Raw genomic sequence first — 21,459 nt, forward strand, 5'->3', positions numbered from 1 at the left:
ATTTATGATTTCCTAAATTCCAAACATAAGCACAAATGATAACAGCATACTAATTTAGTTGTTATCCACCAGAATTGTGATTGGAGATAATCCACAACTTTCTTATCAACTTGAAATGCTTTAGCGAGGATATGTGTGAGAACATGAGCAGAGAGTTGTGGCTATTTATAGATAACAATTTGATCAAACTTGTCTTCAAACAAAGTGTGGATTTGGCTTCTGCATGCATCACCAAGTCTTTCATGGTGAATATTTAAACAATTATGTCATGAAGTTATGTCAACAACGTAATTATTAATGACTAAATTTTACTACATTATAATTTTTTGTGAACATTCGCAGTAATAACAAGAAATTTGTCTAAATAAAGCGAAGTTTGAATTGGTAAAATATTTCCCTTCCCTTAAGTACTATTGAAAGTTTTACCTTTTCTAAAAACTTTCCAATTTTGACTTTGTTACTCCTTATTTCTTCTGTATTTTTCTTATTTCCTAATACTGACCATTTCCAATGGCCCAGGGAGGATTAATCAGTCTCTGTAGTTGTTGAAGAAGGGTTCAGGAATTGGGTTTATAATAAACTAATCATCAGAAGACTTGGTAATTAAGAAGCTACCTTAATTAATTCATTGTTTATTTTGGGGTAGTTTAATCTGAGGATTCATTCAAGAAATTTCATCTATAAATAGCCACCATTCTCATGCAAAGTTTATCACAAGAAATAAACTTAAAGCAGCATCATTTTAATTAATTAGAAGATTAATTATCTAGCTAATTATGGCTTTGACCCTGAAGTTTTTTGTTATAACAATTGCCATATTGGCTTTGACATCTTCACCTAGCACTGCCTCAGACCCAAGTCCCTTGCAGGATTTCTGTGTTGCTGTTAATGAATCTAAAGAAACTGGTAATTAAGATTAATTACTACTTAAGTTCTAGCTTCGCGTTTTACATGAATATAGAGTGCTTGTTTTACATTTTCTTTTTTGGTTACTAATGTTTCTGTTTTCATGCAGTTTTCGTGAATGGAAAAGTTTGCAAGGATCCAAAACTTGTCACAGCTGATGACTTCTTCAGACCAGGCCTAAACAAGCCTGGAAATACGTCAAATCAACTTGGATCAATTGTTACTGCTGTCAACGTCAACAATTTACCTGGGCTCAATACTTTAGGCATTTCTTTAGCTCGTATTGATTTTGCACGACGTGGTCTCAATCCACCTCATACACATCCTAGAGGAACCGAGGTTCTTGTTGTTCTTAAGGGAAGACTTTATGTTGGTTTCGTCCTTTCTAACCCTGGCCCAAATATGAAGAACAAATTGTTCACCAAGATTTTGAACCCCGGAGATGTCTTTGTTTTTCCTGAGGGTCTAGTTCATTTTCAACTTAATGTGGGAAAGACTAATGCCATTGCATTCGCTGGTCTGAGCAGTCAAAATGCAGGAGTTATCACTGTTGCAAATGCAGTATTTGGCTCAGATCCACCAATTAATGACGATGTCCTCGCTAAAGCATTCCAAGTTGACAAGAAAGTGATTGATAATCTTCAAGAACAGATTTGGTGGGATAATAACTAAAAGTAAAACCAACAACTGATCATGTTTGTTTCTTTAAAAATATATACCATTCAATTAATGATGTTCTAATTACAGGTTATGAAGATATAGTAGTATTATTTGTGAATAAGATTGAGTATCTGGGACTGATTTTTTCATTCAGGTTGATTGATGTATTTGAATAAAGATTGGTTAATGAAATTAAATATAGTGTATTTTCATTTTTGAAGGAAATATGATGTTTACCTACTGATTTAGAAACTGTTGATAGAATATTGTCTATGGACTGATTTTCGTTCACGTATTATTTTTTTCATTTTACCCGTAGCAGTAGTTGTTGTTGAAAGCTACAAACATTGACACATAAATAAACTAAATATATATTCATTCAATATAAAGAAATTCTATCTTAAGACCTGAATAAAAGTACATTTCGTAGCTAGTGATTTTTTTTTAACTCCATTCCAAACTTTGTTTTGATATTTCAGTTTCTCCAATACCTAGAGATACTGGATCTACTTTTAAGAATTATTAATTTATACTATTAATGAGACCATGCATTTATTTAGGGGTCTTTGGAAGATATATTATCTTATCGAAATGGGTAATTCAATTAGACTTTGTGGTGCAGTTATTCTTATATTTCAGATAACAAGTGGGATAATAATAGTAATAGATACAAACGATACCATAATACGAACCACCATTCCTATAGTTGTAGGCTTGTTATGGTAAATACTGGATGAATGGTGTTCATTGCCTGGGCCACAAGGAGGAAGGGAGACGCCACAAAGGCCCAAATTGTTTTCGGATCTTGAAGCTGAAAATGTAGCCAACTGTCCACCAGAAGGAATCATTCCCGATAGGTTGTTGTTTGAAACATCAAGATCACTAAGAAATGAAAGGCTTGCTAACGAGGGTGAAATGAATCCCAGTAGGTTGTTATGTGACAGATCAACAATTCCAACTATCTTTAGACCTCCAAAGATGAATGGAATGGTTCCAGTTAAATTGTTGTGTCCCAAATTTAGAACTTGAAGGAAGTTCATCAGGAATAGTTCCTGATAAAGAATTGTAGGAAAGATCAAGGTAAATCATGCTCCCATTGCTCGTGAAGGTGTACATCGTCCTGCCAGAATAGATCCTAGTTGATGGACACAAGTGAACCATAGACAAAATCTCAAGCCTCTCTTCATGGATACCCTCAAACTCAATCAGTCCACCAGCACTCTTGCATTCAGTTCCACCCTCATTTCTCACAAAAGCAAACTGTTTTTCAGAAACCTTTCCCGGATTAACATGGCCAGCTTGATCAGCAAGTTCAAGAGGGATCAAACCTGTTAGAGCATTGCTATTCAAATCTAGCCATATCAAGTTCCTGCACTTACCTAATCCCCGAGGGATCGGTCCAGTAAGTAAGTTATTACCCAACTGAAGGATAGCAAGATTTGCAAGATTCCCAATTCCTTGTGGTATCTCTCCAGAAAGTTGATTGCTGGACAACGAAACCCAAACCAAGTTGGTACAATTGGAAATGGACTGTGGAAGTGCCCCTGAGATGAAATTGTTATTGAGAATGAGTGTTTGAAGGTTTCCTCCATTGATGCAAATGCCCTCAGGAATTTCACCTGTGAGATTATTAGCCCACATTACCAATTCCGAAAGATTTGGAAGGGTCCAAATCTCCAATGGGATCGAACCAGTCAGGTAATTGAAGCTGAGATCAGTCTTCCTGAGGTTCCTACAATGTTCAAGCTGTTTAGGCACAGTTCCAGTAAGATAATTACTGGCTAACAACATCGTCTCCAGTGGAAACCCCGAGGCTGCTAAACACAACTCAAAAGGTACATTCCCAATCAATGCGTTGGAACTGAGGTCGAGCACCTGAAGTTTTGTACAGTTAACCAAAGACCTTGGTACATGACCAGTTATGTTATTGAATGGCAAGTAAAGATACCTAAGATTTGTCAATGAACTGATAACAGTATGTAAGAAATCACCCGATAGCTCATTGTTACCAAGATTGAGACTGAAAAGTGAGGAGCACAATTTAAAAGTTGAAGGAAGTTCACCAGTAAGCCGGTTTCCAGAAAGATCAACCTCCTCAAGTGTGCTGCAACTCTGCCCCAATTCTGATGGAATTTTATCAAAAAACTGATTGTGGGCTAGCACCAATTGCTTCAAGCTCTTCAACTTCACCAATAACTTGCTAGGAATCTCCATTCGGATCGAATTATGGCCAATGTTCAGTGTATTGAGGCTCTGGCAATTTGCCAAAGAGGCTGGAAACTCAGTTGAGGTAAGGTTGTTGAAAGACAAATTTAGGACAGTGAGATTTTGACAAGTCCCAAAATCAAGATCATTGAGTTCTCCAATTAAGTTATTTGAGGAAAAATTAAGCAGATTCAAATTCTGGCAATTGGACAGTGCATAACTTAAAATGCCAAAATCTGAAATGGTGTTACTTGATAAGTCAAGCTGCAACAGTGAAGGTCCAAACTTTAGAACAACCCCTTGAATTGAATTCCCAGAGACATTTAGGTACTTAATTTTATCACAAGACTTCAACAAAGGCTCTAAAACTATTAGCTGATAAATCAAGAAACTCAAAGCCACAAGAACTAGCTATTGAGGAAAGATCGCCATAGAAATGGTTGCCATTAAACTTAACTCTTAGCAAAGTAGGCAAAGCCATGAGATCAGTGAGGTGAAGTGGACCACCAAGCCCAACACTAGACAGATTAAGCTCAACAACTTGACCATTTGAACATGAAATCCCATTCCAAGTGCAAGGACTTGAAGAAGATGAAGTCCATTCATTCAAGAATCCATTTGGATCAGATTCAACAGAGGACTTCTTGAAGTCTAATAACCTCTCTACTTGATCATTTTCAGGCAGTGTTCTTGCATTTGACACCACCACAAAAAAACCACAACTCAGAAGTATTATGATAAAGACAAAAAATTTCATCACCCCAGTAGTGAAAAATATTCTTGACATCTTTTACGACTCCTCATACTGAAAAAAAGCACAACCAACTGCATAAAAATCAATTCTTTAGGATCTTTTGTAGCTAATCTTACTGAAAACAAACACCAGCACCAACCAACTGCATAAAAATCAATTCTTTCAACTATTTAAGAACACCCCTCCATCCTATAATCTCCAAATATTCAAGAAACCCTGCCCATTAATGATGAAAAACCAAACAGAGTGAATAAAAGAGCTCCAGAAATGACGGAAAAATCAAGAAATGAATGAAAAGACAAAAACTTTATCAGTTTCTTGATGGGAATTTTCAGGTCACAATCTTGAGTTTGTTAATAAGAGGGGATTTTTGGTATGACAGCTGCTGCAGGTGTTTTGCTTGTACAAACAACAGTACCCCAGTAGTGAAGAAGAGGTTTCTTGATGTGGGGGTGAAGAGGTGAGGGGGTACAGTACGATGTTCAGACAGTTGTCGGCTGGTCACAGGAAGTTCATGAAAAAATGTGTATAGTAAAACATAAACATCAATACAAGGAACAACAAAGTTTCTGCAAAACTCAACCAAGTAAAATTTGTTGAAAGAATGTTTTAAAGTAGAAAGAAAATGAAGGGAAAATAGTGTAGTGATAAACTGGTGATTGGTAAAGATGAATGAGTAGAATTAGCACTTTTTTGTGTGGAGTTTGCTATTTCTCTTTTACCTTTTTTTTTTTAAACATTCAACAAGAGGCACCTCATGAGTTGACTCCCTATAGTCTATTTTATTTTATTTTTTGATAAGAAATATGCTGCTTTTTTCTCTTATTTGGGTCCAGTCAAACTTCAGATTTGGTTCTTTTTTTTTTTCTTTCTTTAGCTTAATTAGGGTGTGGTGGACCCCACATTAACTTTTGGTGGGGTGGACACAAAAGACAAATACTGGTTAAGTGCTCACATTGGTTGAAGAAATGTGTCCCTTGTCTCCTTATCAAATAAACTTTGAACTTTAACTTAAATAGATTAACTTCTCCTCATTGACGAACAAGAAAATTATACGATCGATTTATTTTTAGATATTTCTTTTAATATAATCACATATTGTTAATATTTAAATAAAATTAATAAAAAGAGTATTATATGGTTACTTAGATTCTAAATTAATTATACCAGTTTATTTGATTACCAAAAGTAAGAAGAATTCTTTCACCGCTTTCTTGTCCTTATTATTTTCAACCACATTCTATCAATAACATTGAAGCGATATGAGACAATCATCAATAGTAACTTTAAATTAAGAAAAATAAGTATTTCTAACAAAAAAAACTAACGATGTAATTTTCTTGTCCACTGGAAAAAAAAAAAAGGTCCAAGTATACGACCTCATATCAATATGGGACTTTCAATGTCCTTGCATGCCAATGTCTGTCAATTAAAGCACGTATAATATAAAATAGGAACTCGACACAAAGTAAATTAAGAAACAGAATGAGTTTAGATATGATAATGTAATAAAAACAAAATTTTGAATGTAACTCAAAATCAAAAAGTTGATTTATGAGGTGATAATATTGTTCAAGCCTACACAAGGACTATAATAAAAACAGGTTGTGTGCTATATTACTGGCCTCAAACACATTTATGTTGTTTTGTTTCTGGTATATTACCGTAGTCAGACGTATTTATGTTGTTTTGTTTCTACTGTCGATTAAAATATCGTATTTTGTTATTCACGCTTTAAAGGTTTAGCTATAAACATACAAGTGTGAGAAACATGAGCAGAGAGTTGTGGGTATTTATAGATACCAATTTGATCAAAATAGTCTTCAAATAATGTCTGGATTTGGCTTCTGCATGCATGCATCACCAAGTCTTCCATGGTGAATATTTAAACAATTATGCCATGAAGTTCTGTCAACAACGTAATTATTAATGACTAAATCTTACTACAGTATAATTTTTTGTGAACATTCGCAGTAATAACAAGAAATTTGTCTAAATAAACCGAAGTTTGAATTGGTAAAATATTTCCCTTCCCTTAATGTACTATTGAAAGTTTTACCTTTTCTAATAACTTTCCAATTTTGACTTTGTTACTCCTTATTTCTTCTGTATTTTTCTTATTTCCTAATTCCAATGGCCCAGGGAGGATTAATCAGTCTGTAGTTGTTGAAGAAGGGTTCAGGATTTGGGTTTATCATAAACTAATCATCAAAGACTTGGTAATTAAGAAGCTACCTTAATTAATTCATTGTTTATTTGGGGGTAGTTTAATTTGAGGACTCCTTCAAGAAATTTCATCTATAAATAGCCACCATTCTCATGCAAAGTTTATCACAAGAAATAAACTTAAAGCAGCATCATTTTAATTAATTAGAAGATTAATTATCTAGCTAATTATGGCTTTGGCCCTGAAGTTTCTTGTTATAACCATTGCCATATTGGCTTTGGCATCTTCACCTAGCACTGCCTCAGACCCAAGTCCCTTACAAGATTTCTGTGTTGCTGTTAATGACTCTAAAACAACTGGTAATTGAGATTAATTACTGCTCAAGTTCTAGCTTCGCGTTTAAATGAATACAGAGTGCTTGTTTTTCTTTTTCATTTTTTTGATTTCTAATGTACATTTGTTTTCATGCAGTTTTCGTGAACGGAAAAGTTTGCAAGGATCCAAAACTTGTCACTGCTGATGACTTCTTCAGATCAGGCCTAAACAAGCCTGGAAATACGTCAAATCAACTTGGATCAATTGTTACTGCTGTCAACGTCAACAATTTACCTGGGCTCAACACTCTAGGCATTTCTTTAGCTCGTATTGATTTTGCACGACGTGGTCTCAATCCACCTCATACACATCCTAGAGGAACTGAGGTTCTTGTTGTTCTCAAGGGAAGACTCTATGTTGGTTTTGTCCTTTCTAACCCTGGACCAAATATGAAGAATAAGTTATTCACCAAGATTTTGAACCCTGGCGATGTCTTTGTTTTTCCCGAGGGTCTAATTCATTTTCAACTTAATGTGGGAAAGACTAATGCCATTGCATTTGCTGGTCTGAGCAGTCAAAATGCAGGAGTTATCACTGTTGCAAATGCAGTATTTGGCTCAGATCCACCAATTAATGACGATGTCCTCGCTAAAGCATTTCAAGTTGACAAGAAAGCCATTGATGATCTTCAAGAACAATTTTGGTGGGATAATAACTAAAAGTATAAACCAACAACTCATGTTTGTTTCTTTAAAAAAATATACCATTCAATGATGTTCTAATTACCATGGTGTGAAGATATAGTAGTATTATTTGTGAATAAGATTGAGTATCTGGACTTTTGGATTGACTTTCATTCAGGTTGATTGATGTAATTAATAAAGATTGGTTAATGAATTATTGTGGTCATGGTTAAAACATATCTCGTAGATGATACACATATATTATATATAATAATATAATTTACTAAAAAAATAAAAATTAATTTCATTGGTATCTTGTAAAAAAAACAAATAAATTAACAAAAAATGGCCTAAAATACCCTCGAACTATTGGAAATGGTACAAAACTACCCTCCATCCACCTATTGGCTCCCAAATACCCTTTCATCCACCTTTGGGTCTAATATTGACCACTTTTATAGCGGATTATCATTTAAATAATTTATTTAAATATGTGGCGGCCATTAGTTACAATTTAATTACTTAAATTAGTTTATAAAACTCACTCATTACTAACTATACCCGACCCAAATTGACTGCATTCGACTCAAGTTAATTATACCAGACCAAATTAATTACACCCGCCCCAAATTACATTTACTCTACCGATTAAAACAAATACACCCTTCATTCCCAACATTTACTTCCTCTTCCAACCTTACTTCCCCAATATATTCGCTTACAATTTCAAACAACATTACCTAAATTCACTCATGTATCATCATAAAAAATCATGAGTGTTTTGGTGATTATTTTATAGTGAAACACGTGTGTATTTAGGTAGTGTTTTTCAAGATTGTAGGCGAATATATTGGGGAAGAAGGTTGGAAGATGAAGTGAAATGTTGAGAATGAAAGGTGTATTTGTTTTAATCGGTGGGGTAAACGTAATTTGGGACGAGTGTAATTAATTAATTTGGGTCGGATATAATTAATAATGGATGAGTTTGTAAATTAATTTAAGTTATTAAATTGTATCCAATAGATGGTCGACACGTGGTTAAAAAAATTATTTAAATGACAATCTGTTATAAAAGTGGTCAATATTGTACCCAAAGATGGATGACAGAGGTATTTGAGAGCCAATATGTGTATGTTAGGGGTATTTGGGAGCCAATAGGTAGATGAAGGGTAGTTTTGTACCATTTCAAATAGTTCAAGGGCATTTTAGGCCCTTTTCCGATAAATTAATTAAGACTTAATACTTTACCTATTTAGACGTAAATTAACTTGTGAAATAACCGGTGAGTCTTAGAGCCGTCAATATGGGCTAGGCCCCTTAGGGCGGCCTGGCCTAACCCGTGATTTAATAGGGCTAGGCTACGTTTTTTGGAGCCCATTTAAGAAAAGAGCTTTTTAGCCCGACCTGAATAAGTCTGCCAATTTGTGGGGATTGAGAAATATGGATAGGGTCGGTTCGTGGGCCAAATAAAAATTAACTAAAAAATAAAATAAAATAGAGTATTGAAAATAATAAGAGTCTAGATTCAAAATCTGTTTAAAGTTTGAAATATTACAATTTAAATACAAATTATGTTTATAAAATATGTCCTACATAAAATAAAATTTTGCCGAAATTTTTTAGGGAATCACTACATAGGCCATAGGCTATATATTATCATAGTTTTTGTCTTTTATTATGATCATTGGAAAACAATTAGGTTAATATTTCTATTTAGCTATTTATGCTTTTACTTAAAATCAAACTTAATAAATTATAAAGATAATTTTATTTGAGTATTTGATTAACAAGTAGTAATATTAACACCATGGATATTGTCTTGTCGATATTTATGATAATATTTTTAAATTATAATTTAATTTAAAAAATTATAAAAAATATATTTATAAGAAAAGAAGGCTGACCCAAGAAAGTCTATGTACTTATAAGCTAGGCCAACTATTTTCTAGCCCACACAAAAAATGGTCTAATTGATCTGGCCCGTCAAATTTCAAAGCATGTATAAGTTAGTCCGGATGGGGTGGGCCTGCCCATATTCATAGCTCTAGTGAGACTATGTTGACCCGTATAACCGTTTTGAAATTGTGTTACGTCGAGACGGAAAATTCAGAAATTCTCGGAAGCCATGGATTGTCCAGCAAGAAGAGAGATGGCGGCCCGGGGGATTTTATCATATTTCAGGGTATGCAGAAAAGAAGTGCTGTAGTAGCCGAAAGGGTAACAACTTTTTTAATTTAACTTTATTTATTATGTAACATTGGATGATCTATGCAGAAAGAATATTGACCGATGCTGAGGTGAGTACATACTTGCAGATTTCTGAATAAACTAATCAATCAGTTGGCCGGCTTTGATAATCAAACAAGTATAGATTACTAAATCATCTTTGATTTATATTGATTCATTATTTATGGTAAAGACAGAAGTTAGTGAACATTGAGTCAGATTTTGGACTGGTGTTCATTTTGATCCATGGCTGTTGATTTCAGTACTAATTAAATAAAGAATCAGCTTATTAATTTATTAGTACAAGATAATGGGATTAACCTACCTAAAACTAGCTTTCTCTAGTCTACATTTTTCTTGTTGGTATTTCATATATTGGCTTTTAAAGCATTGTGTAATTATGGAGAATTGATTGGTCAACTCGATCTGATGGGTTCTGAAAGACCACAAACATCTTCCTCTTTTGTTTATCCATCCATTTATCACGTGTTCTTGAGTTTCAGGGGTGAAGACACCCGCAAGACTTTTACTGACACTCTTTATGCAGCTTTGGTAGGTGCAGGGTGGCGTACATTTAAGGATGATAATGAGACTGAGAGAGGGGAAAATATTAAGACAGAACTAGAGAATGCAATTATAAATTCGAGGAGTTCAATAATTATCATCTCGAAGAACTATGCTACTTCAACATGGTGCCTTGATGAACTTGTCAAAATCCTTGAACATAAGAGGACAAAAGGGCATGCAGTTCTTCCTGTCTTCTATCATGTGGATCCTTCTGAAGTTAGAGATCAGAAAAAGAGTTTTGCAGAAGCATTTGCGAGTTATGAGAGGCAAATTAAAGCTGAAAGTGATGAAGGAAAGAGGGAGTTGATAGATAAGGTCCGAAAATGGAGAGCAGCTCTTGGAGAGGTGGCAGATTCGGGTGGTGTTCTAGTGAACAATCAAGAGTATAAGTAAGTTTTTTTCTTCCGAACCAGTATATTCTTCATACTGCATAGTAATCAAGAATTGATTCAGATTCTGTTTTCGAGCAACCTTTTTGAACTTGTTTCATCTTGCATATTGCAATTTGAGGTTGCATTTCTTGAGGAATTCTATAAAATCATTAAAGGTGAAGTTAAAGCTCTTTAGGAGGGAAAATGTGGGTGGGGGTAGAACTACAGGTTCTATCTCAGTACATTAATATCCAGTGAATTAAAATTTGCTTGAAGTCTCAAATATTTATGGATGTGTGGGTTGACAACTTGAGCTTTAGGATCTTTCCATTGAGACATCCAAGTATTGTATGATACAAACTGATTTCATCAAAAAGGAAATGAAATTAGGGATCAAATTACTTTTATGAATAGGTTGGAATAGATAAATTTCTTGTCTGTCTGTATTGTCTTAAGTTAGGATGCTGGATTTCCTACTTCTTTATTTCGCATTCCAGTTTTATTACAATCACTTTGCTGGTTACACAGTTGTAACTTATCTTGCTTGCATAGAAAATCCTTTACAAATCATTACAGTCAGAAATGATAATTTTGGTAATTGATTAGGAAGGAATCAGAGTTCATTGAAGAAATTCTTCAACTCATTGAGGATAAGCTGAACCGGACAATATCGAGTGTTGCACCTTACCTAGTTGGGATCAGTTCACAGGTCGAAAATATCATTTCATGGTTGCAAGACGGATCACATGATGATAATGTTATTGCAATTTGTGGGATGAGTGGAATTGGGAAGACAACTGTTGCCAAATATGTTTTCACTACAAACTGTAGAAGATTTGAAGGTAGTAGTTTTCTTGAAAATATCCAAGATATTTCTCAGCAACCTGATGGCTTAATTCGTTTGCAAAAGCAGCTCCTTTATGATTTAACTGGGAAAAAGAGTAAAATACAAGATACTGATGAAGGAATCATCAAGATAAGAGATGCTATATGTTCTAGGAGAGTTCTAGTCATATTGGATGACATTGATCAACAAGAACAAATTCACGCTATAATTGGAATGAAAAATTGGTTCTGTCCAGGAAGTAAAATAATCATAACAACTAAGAATTCATGTTTGCTGAAGGTTCAAGAAATTCAAAAAGTCCATAAAGTCAGGGAAATGGGTAATGATGAATCGCTGGAGCTTTTCAGTTGGCATTCCTTTGGGGAGGACCACCCAGCTGATGACTACATGGAACTATCAAAAAGGGTGGTAAAGCATTGTGGAGGGCTTCCTCTGGCACTTCAAGTATTGGGTTCTTCTCTTCGTGGGAAAAATATTGATGTATGGAAGAGTGCATTAGACAAGTTGGAAACAATTCCTGCAAGCCAGATCATTAAAAAACTAAAATTTGGGTATGACTCATTAAAAGATGATCATGATAAGAATTTGTTCCTTGACATTGCATGCTTCTTCGCAAGAAAGGATAAAGATTATGTTATTGCTGTGCTAGAGGAATCTTATATTTATACAAGAATTGGGATTCAGAATCTCATAGATAGATTCCTTTTGATGATTGAGGGTAACAAGTTGATAATGCATCAAATGCTTCGGGACATGGGCAGAGAAATAGTCCGCCAAGAATCACCTAAGAAGCCTGGGAGGCGTACCCGGTTGTGGCACTACAAGGATTCATTTAATGTATTGAGAGAAAACGTGGTAAACATTTCCTTTCTGGTGTATACTTCCTTTTCTTTTGGACACTGCTAAGCTCTTCTCTAATTCCTTTTTCAGGGCTCAGATACTATTGAAGGTCTTTTCTTTGACATGAATATGGTAAAGGAAGACCAATCCTTCATGGGAAGTTCTAGCAGTGGAAGAAAGTGGCTGTTTACAGAAGTTAAGAGTTATCGGTTCGGTTTCTCCAGGCATCCCAACAAATTTTCTTCAAAAACCTTAAATGAGCTTGAATTGGGAACGAATCTCTTTACAATTATGAATAAGCTAAGACTGCTTCAGATAAATTATACCCATCTAAATGGTGCTTATAAAGATTTTCCCAAGAACCTGAGGTGGCTATATTGGAGAGGTTTTCCTTTGAAGTGTGTGCCAAATGATTTTCCATTGGAGAGCTTATCTGTTCTTGACATGCGGAACAGCTGTTTGGAAAGACTGTGGGAAGGAAGAAGAGTATGGCAATTGTTTTTGTGCTATTAGTTTCCTCCACTTTTAATGAAGTGTTGTAGAAATGGGTCTCATTACTTATCCTTTTCTTGTAATCTTTCTCATCGTAGGTGCTTCCACTGGTAAAAATTCTCAACCTCAGCCACTCTCATTCTCTTTTCAGAACTCCTGATTTTTCAGGACTCCCAATGCTGGAGAAGCTTGCTCTCAAAGAGTGTGTCAATCTAATTGAGGTTCATGAATCAATTGGAACCTTAGATGCTCGGCTCATTTTCTTAAATATCAAAAACTGCAAAAGACTTCAGAAGCTACCCAGAGAGATTTGCAAGTTAAAAGTTCTTAAAACCTTCATAATATCTGGTTGCTCAAATCTTGTAGAGTTGCCAAGAGACTTGTGGAGGATGCAATCCTTGGAAGTATTCCTTGCCAATGAAATCCCAATGAGTCAATTACCCTCTAAGAGAAAACAGAACCCAATATGGCATGCACTTATCCGGTCTTGGGTTCCGAAGCCAAAAAAAGTTCTTGAGCTTTCATGGGTTTGTTTACCTAAGTCATTGGTTAAATTAAGTCTATCTGAGTGCAACCTATCTGAAGTTGCTTTTCCGAGGGACTTCAGTAATTTAATGTCGTTGCAGAACCTAGACCTCAGTAAAAATCCAATCAGTTGTCTTCCAGATTGCATCAGAACCCTTTCCAGGCTCAACAATCTTGAATTAGGTTCTTGTACAATGCTTAAATTTCTCATAGACCTACCTCGCATCCACAATTTGAGTGTGGGAGACTGCACTTCCCTAGAAAGAGTTACATATCTATCTGTAGGGTGCCGTGCAAAAGTTTACCATATAAATGGCTGTAAAGAACTCACTGATATGGAGGGAAGCTATAAGTTGGAATCCATGGGAGGAGTTGAGAAAACAATGAAGTCGTTGGAATTAAGCATGTGGGATTCTGTCGGAAGCTTTGAAGTGAAATTGTATAACAATTCAACTCATACAGAAAGTAGAGGACCAGTAAAGGTATTTTCTCCTCTTCCATTCCCCCTTCCCACCCCAAAGAAGGGGTTGACGGATCTACTGTCATTTGTGTGGTCAAACTTCTTCATGTAACAGCTGTACCTGTTGGTTCCTTTTTTTGTTTTTATTTTGTCATTTTTAATGAGATTCTTCATGACACAGGTATTGTTTGAAAGCGGAATGATCAGCATGTATCTTCCCGGGAGCATGGTTCCTGATTGGTTTTGTTACAAGAGTGCTGGATCAACTCTATCTTTCACCGTCCCTTCATCTCCTGATCTCAAGATCCAGGGCATAACTGTGTGCTCAGTGTACACAATTGACTGGAAAGTCTTGATTAAGGGTGCCGAATTTTATTTGATAATCCATAATAAGCAGAAGAATGTGAAACTGATTTATAGCCCAACTTGCTATGGTCTTCCTGAAGGCCAAAATGAAATGTTATGGTTCACTCATTGGAAGTTTCTGAGTCAGCTGGATGCTGGTGACACCTTGAATGTCACAGTTTTTACTATGGTTGGTTTTATCATCAAGGAAATTGGTATTCACTTGATGCATGGTGAGCAAGTAGACATGATTTTTAACTCAAACAGTCAAGAAATGCAGCGAGATTATCCTTATCAGGGGGTGATGCCTATGAAACGTCAAGGGCTTGTAGATTTATACTGCTATGGCTATATGGGGGCTGGATTGGATTACATTTTGCCCTACATACCATGAGATCCATGAATGGGAATTCTTTGGTGGAGTTGGATGTAAAATATGACGTCTTAGACATCTCCCCAAGTATATTCTTTTCTCTTCTCATTTAAAATTTTATTTATGTGGAATTCGGATGACAATCAGTCCTTTCATCATATTATTTGTTATATTTTGTAATGATGACATTTCTCTAATTTTGAAGAAAAGTGTTCTGAAATACTCTATTAACTCGTTATAATTTTCCAATGCGAAGTGTCCAAACAAGAGTACTAGGAAGTAACGGACTAAGGAGAATTAAAGAATTCTACACTTCAGTACTAGAATAATACTACTATTAATATTACTGTTGTGTTCCTACATGCTTGAATCAGAAAGTAATATATATTATTAAAAGTGGGAAGCACCCAAGTTAAAAGTTGAATTACGAAAATGCCCTTATAAAGTAATACAATATTTATGGACAAAAATATAAATACACATTAATTATAACATTACATTCAACATTATTATTATGTGTTTATGGACAAAAATATAAATACACACACTCTTAAAAGTTAGGATTCTTATTTGTTTATTTTTTCCTATTAGTTTGCTTCATCTTGTTTGTTTAAATACCCAAAAAGACTTGCAGCCTAAAAAATGCCTCGGTTAAAAATATATTTTAAATGCACCTTACTGAAGAATGCTAAAAGTTACTAACAAGATAAAACTGAAACCACAATCAATTGCCACAAACTTTATGGAAGAAGTCTGAAAGTTTCCAGCAACTGTTACTATTTCTCTATTGATTTATAAAATAATTTTTCCTCAGCAGCTCATACATAAATTAATTTTCGTTAGTTGTTTCATATTTCTTCATTACTCATGTTTTCTTCTCATTACAATTGTAGAAGCTATTTGATTGGGGTAAGATAACGTGTCTTGATTGCAGAAGAAGATTCACCAGAGCTTTAACAATAATTTGGTATGAAGAGTGTTACAACATCAAATACAAAATTGTTCTTAGAATTCATAGAAACTCGAAAAAGGTACGATTCCTCCATCTCTTTTCATTTCTTGAAATTTATTTAATTAAATTATACAAACCTTAATCAATATTGAGAAAACTTACAACTTATAATACTTTTCGTATAATTTTTTTACTATCTCTGTATTTCTTTATAGTATAGGACGTGCTGATGTACTTACTTAGTATTATATTATTTCATAGCATAGCTCATCGATATTCAAAGAAAAAAATATACTGAAATATATGTTATATTTTAAAGGTTAAACCTCATTGATGTTCCAATAAAAAGCACGTAGTGACATCAAAACATATTGTGAAATGCTTATTCAGTGCCATATAAATGAAACAAAAACATTATCAGAGTATATATTTTGACTTATTGATTAAGAATCGACCACCCCTTATTTAATCTATAATAGATGCTAAATTTGTTAAGCTTCATTTTCAATCATCAGTCCAAAACAATTTCCATAATATAATTTTAAAAAATCAAGGGATAATGTTACATTCGAACAATAGAGAGCATGTATAATCAATCGAAGAGAAAATATTGATTCTTTAACAATTACTTTAAGGATCAAACGAAGCACGATCAAGTTCTCGTGTGATGGATAACATAAATATTAATAGAGGCTGTATGTGATTCAATCAAATCCTATTGATTTCCTTCGGTTATCAATTAGTATTAATGATGAATTTATATTAAAATCTTATGTAATTTTAAAAAAATGTTAAATTCTTATATAAATTAACATCAAGAGTATTCCTAATCCTCACCCGTCAGTGGATGAAATAATAAAGGATAACTACAAAGTATTATGTATATAGAAATTTCCTTCTGCAATAAAATCAGAGTCACTTAATTATTTTTGTATATTCATTTTTCTCATACTAATATATCACATGTTTGGACCTAATAACATAAAAATGTAACTTAATATGGTAATCACCCGATTATGTCGTGTTGTTCATCGAATGTCTAATCATTTGACATACAATAAAGGAGTTATTTGAATAGGTTGATAGTTCATCTGTTTCAAGTTGTATTTTTTGTTGAATAGTTTGTGATACTTATTACAATGTGATTTTGACATAACTTATATCGTATTACGTATTTAATGTTTTTAGGAGACTCACGTGTGAAGCACGTGTCCAGAACTAGTATGTGTAAATACTTGATCAAATTCAATAAATACTATAATGTGTTTTAATTTGATGCTTGTGTATAGTTTTGAGAACATTACTGTAACACGCGATAAATTATAACCAGAACAAACCATGAGAAATCCAATACAAAGATCAATGAAACCAGTCCACAATGCTGGATCATGAGATTTATTTATGATTTCCTAAATTCCAAACATAAGCACAAATGATAACAGCATACTAATTTAGTTGTTATCCCACCAGAATTGTGATTGGAGATAATCCACAACTTTCTTGTCAACTTGGAATGCTTTTGCAAGAACATCATCATTGATAGGTGGATCTGAGCCAAATATTGCATTTGCAATGGTGATGACTACTGGATTTTGGCTACTGAGTCCAGCAAATGCAACGGCCTTAGTCTTTCCCACATTAAACTGAAAATGTATCAGACCTATTGGAAAAACGAACACATCTCCGGGATGTAGAATCTTGGTAAAGAGTTTGTTCTTCATATTTGGACCAGGGTTCGAAAGAACAAATCCAACGTAGAGCGTGCCCTCAAGGACAACAAGAACTTCAGTTCCTCGAGGGTGAGTATGAGGTGGGTTGAGACCGTACGGTGCAAAATCAATACGAGCTAAAGAAATGCCTAAAGTGTTGAGTCCAGGCAAGTTGTTTACATTCACAGCAATCACAACAGATCCAAGTTGATTTGAAGTATTTCCAGGTACATTTAACCCTGGTCTAAAGAAGTCATCTGCAGTAACATCCTTTGGATCCTTGCAAAATTTCCCATTCACGAAAACTGTACACAGAAATCACAAGAAAAGCAGCAAGAAGTATCAAAATTACCAGCAGACTTGGAATCCTCAACAGCAACACAAAAGTCTTGTAAAGGACTAGGATCAGATGCATGGCTTATTGAAGTCACCACAGCCAATATTGCAATGGTTAATACAAAGTACTTGAGAGCCATAACAATTAGTTCAAACTCTGTGTATATATATGTTAGAGACAATTTAATTTATGTACTCTGTTTTATCTGTGAGAAATATGAGCAGAGTGTAGTGTCTATTTATAAGATAACATAACAATTTGATCAAAACAAAGTGTGGATTTGGCTTCTGCATGCATCACCCAAGTCTTCAATGGTGAATATTTAAACAATTATGTCATGAAGTTTCGTCAACAACGTAACTATTAATGACTAAATCTTACTAGAATATAATTTTTTGTGAACATTCGCAGTAATCGAAATTTGTTTAAATAAAGGGAAGTTGAATTGGTAAAATATCTCCCATCCCTTAAACTTTGATCTTACATTTTTTCATATCAAAGCATGTAAAGTACTATTGAAAGTTTTACCTTTTCTAATAACTTTCCAATTTTGACTTTGTTACTCCTTATTTCATAATACTGACCATTTCCAATGGCCCAGGGGATTAATTAGTCTCTGTAGTTGTTGAAGAAGGGTTTAGGATTTGGGTTTATTATAAACTAATCATCAAAGACTTGGTAGAAGCTACCTTAATTAATTCATTGTTTATTTTGGGGAGTTTAACTTGAGGACCCATTCAAGAAATTTCATCTATAAATAGCCACCATTCTCATGCAAAGTTTATCACCTTCATTCTCCAAGCTTACAAGACATAAAACTAAAGCAGCATCGTTTCAATTAATTAGAAGATTATTATCTAGTTAATTATGGCTTTGGCCCTGAAGTTTCTTGTTATAACCATTGCCATATTGGCTTTGGCATCTTCACCTAGCACTGCCTCAGACCCAAGTCCCTTGCAGGATTTCTGTGTTGCTGTTAATGACTCTAAAACAACTGGTAATTGAGATTAATTACTACTTAAGTTCTAACTTCGCGTTTTTAAATGAATACAAAGTGCTTGCTTTTCTTTTTCTGGTTTCTAATGTATTTGTTTTCATGCAGTTTTCGTGAATGGAAAAGTTTGCAAGTATCCAAAACTTGTCACGGCTGATGACTTCTTCAGATCAGGCCTAAACAAGCCTGGAAATACGTCAAATCAACTTGGATCAATTGTTACTGCTGTCAATGTCAACAATTTACCTGGGCTCAACACTCTAGGCATTTCTTTAGCTCGTATTGACTTTGCACGACGAGGTCTCAATCCACCTCATACACATCCTAGAGGAACTGAGGTTCTTGTTGTTCTCAAGGGAAGACTCTATGTTGGTTTCGTCCTTTCTAACCCTGGACCAAATATGAAGAACAAATTATTCACCAAGATTTTGAATTCTGGTGATGTCTTTGTTTTTCCCGAGGGTCTAATTCATTTTCAACTTAATGTGGGAAAGACTAATGCCATTGCATTTGCTGGTCTGAGCAGTCAAAATGCAGGAGTTATCACTGTTGCAAATGCAGTATTTGGCTCAGATCCACCAATTAATGACGATGTCCTCGCTAAAGCATTTCAAGTTGACAAGAAAGCCATTGATGATCTTCAAGAACAATTTTGGTGGGATAATAACTAAAAGTATAAACCAACAACTGATCATGTTTGTTTCTTTAAAAATATATACCATTCAATTAATGATGTTCTAATTACATGTTATGAAGATATAGTATCTGGGACTGATTTTTTCATTCAGGTTGATTGATGTTATTTGAATAAAGATTGGTTAATGAAATTAAATACAGTGTATTTTCATTTTTGAAGGAAATATAATGCTTGCTATTGCATTCGCTGGTCTGAGCAGCCAAAATGCAGGAGTTATCACTGTTGCAAACGCACTATTTGGCTCAGACCCACCAATTAATGACGATGTCCTTGCTAAAGCATTCCAAGTTGACAAGAAAGTGATTGATGATCTTCAAGAACAGTTTTGGTGGGATAATAACTAGAAGTATAAATCAACTACTCATGTTTGTTTCTTGAAAAAATATATACCATTTAATTATGTTCTAATTCATTTTATGAAGATATAGTAGTATTATTTGCTAATAAGATTGAATATCTGGTCTTTTGGACCAATTTTCTTTCTGGTTGATTGATGTATTGAATAAAGATTGGTTAATGAAATAAAATGTAGTGTGTTTTCATTCTTGAAGGAAATATGATGTTTCCCTAATGATTTAGAATATTGTCTTGTATGTGCTCATCGAAAGTTGAAAAACTGAAAGCTTGAAATCTACTCTGCAAATCAGTAGGTCAAATATCTTTGCTCAAAGTGGCAGCGGGAATTATCATAATAAGGCGAAGTTGAGTACTTGCAATGTTGAGAAAGTAAGGTTAGCATTAAGTATTAACCAACGAAAGGACGCATCTTACATTAATTCAAACAACTTTTGTTCGTCTTCAATATAACATTTGTATTGATTGACACAAGATACACGTACAACACTTGCTAGTTAATGATAGAAACAAATGTTGATTATTGTGGTTAAGGTTAAAACTTATCTCCTACACTAAAATGATACACAAACAATGTGTTTCACCTCCCAAGTACAACAAATTAATTAATTTGAGATATTTTTGCTGGTACCCAGAGACAAGGCTTTCTTCAACAAGGATTCACGACCCGGAAAACGACTTGGAGTTTTCGTTCTACCGCTACTAGTGTTATAATTAGTGGTGTCAAATGAGCGGATTGGATCTGATTTAGGCTGATTGAAATGATCAGAATTTGCTCTTCTTTGTGTAATACTAGTTGAGCCAGATTCATTCTGTCTCCTCTGTAACTTTACCCTTTCCCGTCTTCTCTCCCTATTGTCTTTTTCGCCATCCTCCTGATAACTATCAACTCCATCTGTACCCTTTTTATCTTCAACCCTAATTGAATTATTGGAGGAATCGGAAAGCCTTGGTATTCGACCACCTTTAGAGGTCCCAAGTAACTCAAAATCAATTTTGCTCCAACCCAACTTATCGTCATTGTCCCAACGGAATCTGGTGCTGATTTCCAGCAACTCGGAAACGGCAGTCTGTGTCCCTGCCGGTGAAACGTCGCCGTTAAGGAGATTTTGGGCGAACTCCCACTCAATTCGGTCCTTATAGATAGGGTCAGAGAGGACTTGATCTGCTAGCTGAGCCCATTCTTCAAAGTCGCGAGCTCGGAGATTCTTTGTCACCCATTTGAGGTATTTGGATGGGAGTGTTCCCAGCATTTTACCTTTGTATTTTCCAAAATCTATGACTCGGTCTCGCGCTGGAATAACTTTTCTGGACCCAATTGCTGAGATTGCCAAAGGAGTAATAGTCCTCCTCAACGACAAGGACTGTGAAGAAGGGGGGAAAGAAGTTATCTGAAAACGTGGAATTGTAGAAGATGAGACATTGAATGAGCACTGTGAGACTGGACCAAGATTCATCTCTCAAGGGGAGAGGCTGCAGGCCAAACAATCCAAATTTTGAGTGGATAAGAGAGACTATTTTCCTGATGCATTCAAAGGGACTAATGATTATTGGGGTTTGAGAAGAAATTATTACTCTCCCCGTCCCATTTTATGTGGTGTCATTTGACTTGATACGATATCAAAGCTAAATTATTTCTAATTATAGTAAGATGATATTTTTTTTTGGAAAAAACTAAAA

General features: G+C 34.7%; 6 protein-coding genes and 1 pseudogene across 8 annotated transcripts; 4 read left to right on the forward strand and 3 right to left on the reverse strand.

Annotated features, from left to right (window-relative positions):
• Nucleotides 1-731: 731 nt before the first annotated feature.
• LOC102585188 (germin-like protein subfamily 1 member 10) lies at nucleotides 732-1,733 on the forward strand. The gene is made up of 2 exons (XM_006358399.2): nucleotides 732-906; nucleotides 1,016-1,733. The coding sequence occupies exons 1-2, from the start codon at nucleotides 777-779 to the stop codon at nucleotides 1,576-1,578; spliced, it is 693 nt and encodes a 230-aa protein (XP_006358461.1). The 5' UTR covers nucleotides 732-776; the 3' UTR covers nucleotides 1,579-1,733.
• A 450-nt stretch (nucleotides 1,734-2,183) lies between these two features.
• LOC102585526 (receptor-like protein kinase BRI1-like 3) lies at nucleotides 2,184-4,829 on the reverse strand (annotated as a pseudogene).
• A 2,044-nt stretch (nucleotides 4,830-6,873) lies between these two features.
• LOC102585861 (germin-like protein subfamily 1 member 14) lies at nucleotides 6,874-7,863 on the forward strand. Its single transcript, XM_006358400.2, has 2 exons — nucleotides 6,874-7,051; nucleotides 7,164-7,863. Exons 1-2 carry the CDS (start codon nucleotides 6,922-6,924, stop codon nucleotides 7,724-7,726), a joined length of 693 nt encoding a protein of 230 aa, XP_006358462.1. The 5' UTR covers nucleotides 6,874-6,921; the 3' UTR covers nucleotides 7,727-7,863.
• A 1,862-nt stretch (nucleotides 7,864-9,725) lies between these two features.
• LOC102591050 (TMV resistance protein N-like) lies at nucleotides 9,726-15,723 on the forward strand. Of its 3 annotated transcripts, XR_001474869.1 has the most exons (7): nucleotides 9,726-9,872; nucleotides 10,464-10,872; nucleotides 11,461-12,556; nucleotides 12,632-13,027; nucleotides 13,132-14,040; nucleotides 14,200-14,823; nucleotides 15,671-15,723. XR_001474869.1 is itself a non-coding variant. In XM_015313959.1 (6 exons), exons 1-6 carry the CDS (start codon nucleotides 9,746-9,748, stop codon nucleotides 14,755-14,757), a joined length of 3,495 nt encoding a protein of 1,164 aa, XP_015169445.1. In that variant the 5' UTR covers nucleotides 9,726-9,745; the 3' UTR covers nucleotides 14,758-14,963. The 3 variants fall into 3 exon arrangements, 2 of the variants coding, with proteins under 2 accessions (XP_015169445.1, XP_015169446.1); XM_015313959.1 differs by lacking the exon at nucleotides 15,671-15,723 and having other exon boundaries at nucleotides 14,200-14,963; XM_015313960.1 differs by lacking the exon at nucleotides 15,671-15,723 and having other exon boundaries at nucleotides 11,461-12,553; nucleotides 14,200-14,963.
• A 1,249-nt stretch (nucleotides 15,724-16,972) lies between these two features.
• Nucleotides 16,973-17,921, reverse strand: LOC102586196 (germin-like protein subfamily 1 member 20). The gene is made up of 2 exons (XM_006358401.2): nucleotides 17,750-17,921; nucleotides 16,973-17,702 (listed from the first exon to the last, which is right to left on the reverse strand). Exons 1-2 carry the CDS (start codon nucleotides 17,871-17,873, stop codon nucleotides 17,140-17,142), a joined length of 687 nt encoding a protein of 228 aa, XP_006358463.1. The 5' UTR covers nucleotides 17,874-17,921; the 3' UTR covers nucleotides 16,973-17,139.
• Nucleotides 17,922-18,547: 626 nt separating this feature from the next.
• Nucleotides 18,548-19,546, forward strand: LOC102586528 (putative germin-like protein 2-1). Its single transcript, XM_006358402.2, has 2 exons — nucleotides 18,548-18,731; nucleotides 18,837-19,546. Exons 1-2 carry the CDS (start codon nucleotides 18,602-18,604, stop codon nucleotides 19,397-19,399), a joined length of 693 nt encoding a protein of 230 aa, XP_006358464.1. The 5' UTR covers nucleotides 18,548-18,601; the 3' UTR covers nucleotides 19,400-19,546.
• A 628-nt stretch (nucleotides 19,547-20,174) lies between these two features.
• On the reverse strand, nucleotides 20,175-21,319 carry LOC102586861 (uncharacterized). Its single transcript, XM_006358403.2, has one exon. It carries the CDS (start codon nucleotides 21,234-21,236, stop codon nucleotides 20,385-20,387), a length of 852 nt encoding a protein of 283 aa, XP_006358465.1. The 5' UTR covers nucleotides 21,237-21,319; the 3' UTR covers nucleotides 20,175-20,384.
• Between the last annotated feature and the right edge of the window lie 140 nt (nucleotides 21,320-21,459).

This window comes from Solanum tuberosum, unplaced genomic scaffold, assembly GCF_000226075.1.
Source record: "Solanum tuberosum cultivar DM 1-3 516 R44 unplaced genomic scaffold, SolTub_3.0 scf00277, whole genome shotgun sequence".
Lineage (NCBI taxonomy): Eukaryota > Viridiplantae > Streptophyta > Magnoliopsida > Solanales > Solanaceae > Solanum > Solanum tuberosum.

What these genes read in the sequence shown, in the direction of transcription:
- LOC102591050 (XM_015313959.1), top strand. Translation starts at nt 9,746, where the DNA reads ATGTTGACCCGTATAACCGTTTTGAAATTGTGTTACGTCGAGACGGAA. An exon ending in GGATTTTATCATATTTCAGG is followed by an intron (nt 9,873 to 10,463) that starts GTATGCAGAAAA and finishes CTCTTTATGCAG; the next exon opens with CTTTGGTAGGTGCAGGGTGG. An exon ending in GACTGTGGGAAGGAAGAAGA is followed by an intron (nt 13,028 to 13,131) that starts GTATGGCAATTG and finishes TTCTCATCGTAG; the next exon opens with GTGCTTCCACTGGTAAAAAT.
- LOC102585861 (XM_006358400.2), top strand. Translation starts at nt 6,922, where the DNA reads ATGGCTTTGGCCCTGAAGTTTCTTGTTATAACCATTGCCATATTGGCT. An exon ending in TAATGACTCTAAAACAACTG is followed by an intron (nt 7,052 to 7,163) that starts GTAATTGAGATT and finishes GTTTTCATGCAG; the next exon opens with TTTTCGTGAACGGAAAAGTT.
- LOC102586528 (XM_006358402.2), top strand. Translation starts at nt 18,602, where the DNA reads ATGGCTTTGGCCCTGAAGTTTCTTGTTATAACCATTGCCATATTGGCT. An exon ending in TAATGACTCTAAAACAACTG is followed by an intron (nt 18,732 to 18,836) that starts GTAATTGAGATT and finishes GTTTTCATGCAG; the next exon opens with TTTTCGTGAATGGAAAAGTT.
- LOC102586861 (XM_006358403.2), bottom strand. Translation starts at nt 21,236, where the DNA reads ATGAATCTTGGTCCAGTCTCACAGTGCTCATTCAATGTCTCATCTTCT.
- LOC102585188 (XM_006358399.2), top strand. Translation starts at nt 777, where the DNA reads ATGGCTTTGACCCTGAAGTTTTTTGTTATAACAATTGCCATATTGGCT. An exon ending in TAATGAATCTAAAGAAACTG is followed by an intron (nt 907 to 1,015) that starts GTAATTAAGATT and finishes GTTTTCATGCAG; the next exon opens with TTTTCGTGAATGGAAAAGTT.
- LOC102586196 (XM_006358401.2), bottom strand. Translation starts at nt 17,873, where the DNA reads ATGGCTCTCAAGTACTTTGTATTAACCATTGCAATATTGGCTGTGGTG. An exon ending in TGAGGATTCCAAGTCTGCTG is followed by an intron (nt 17,703 to 17,749) that starts GTAATTTTGATA and finishes TTCTGTGTACAG; the next exon opens with TTTTCGTGAATGGGAAATTT.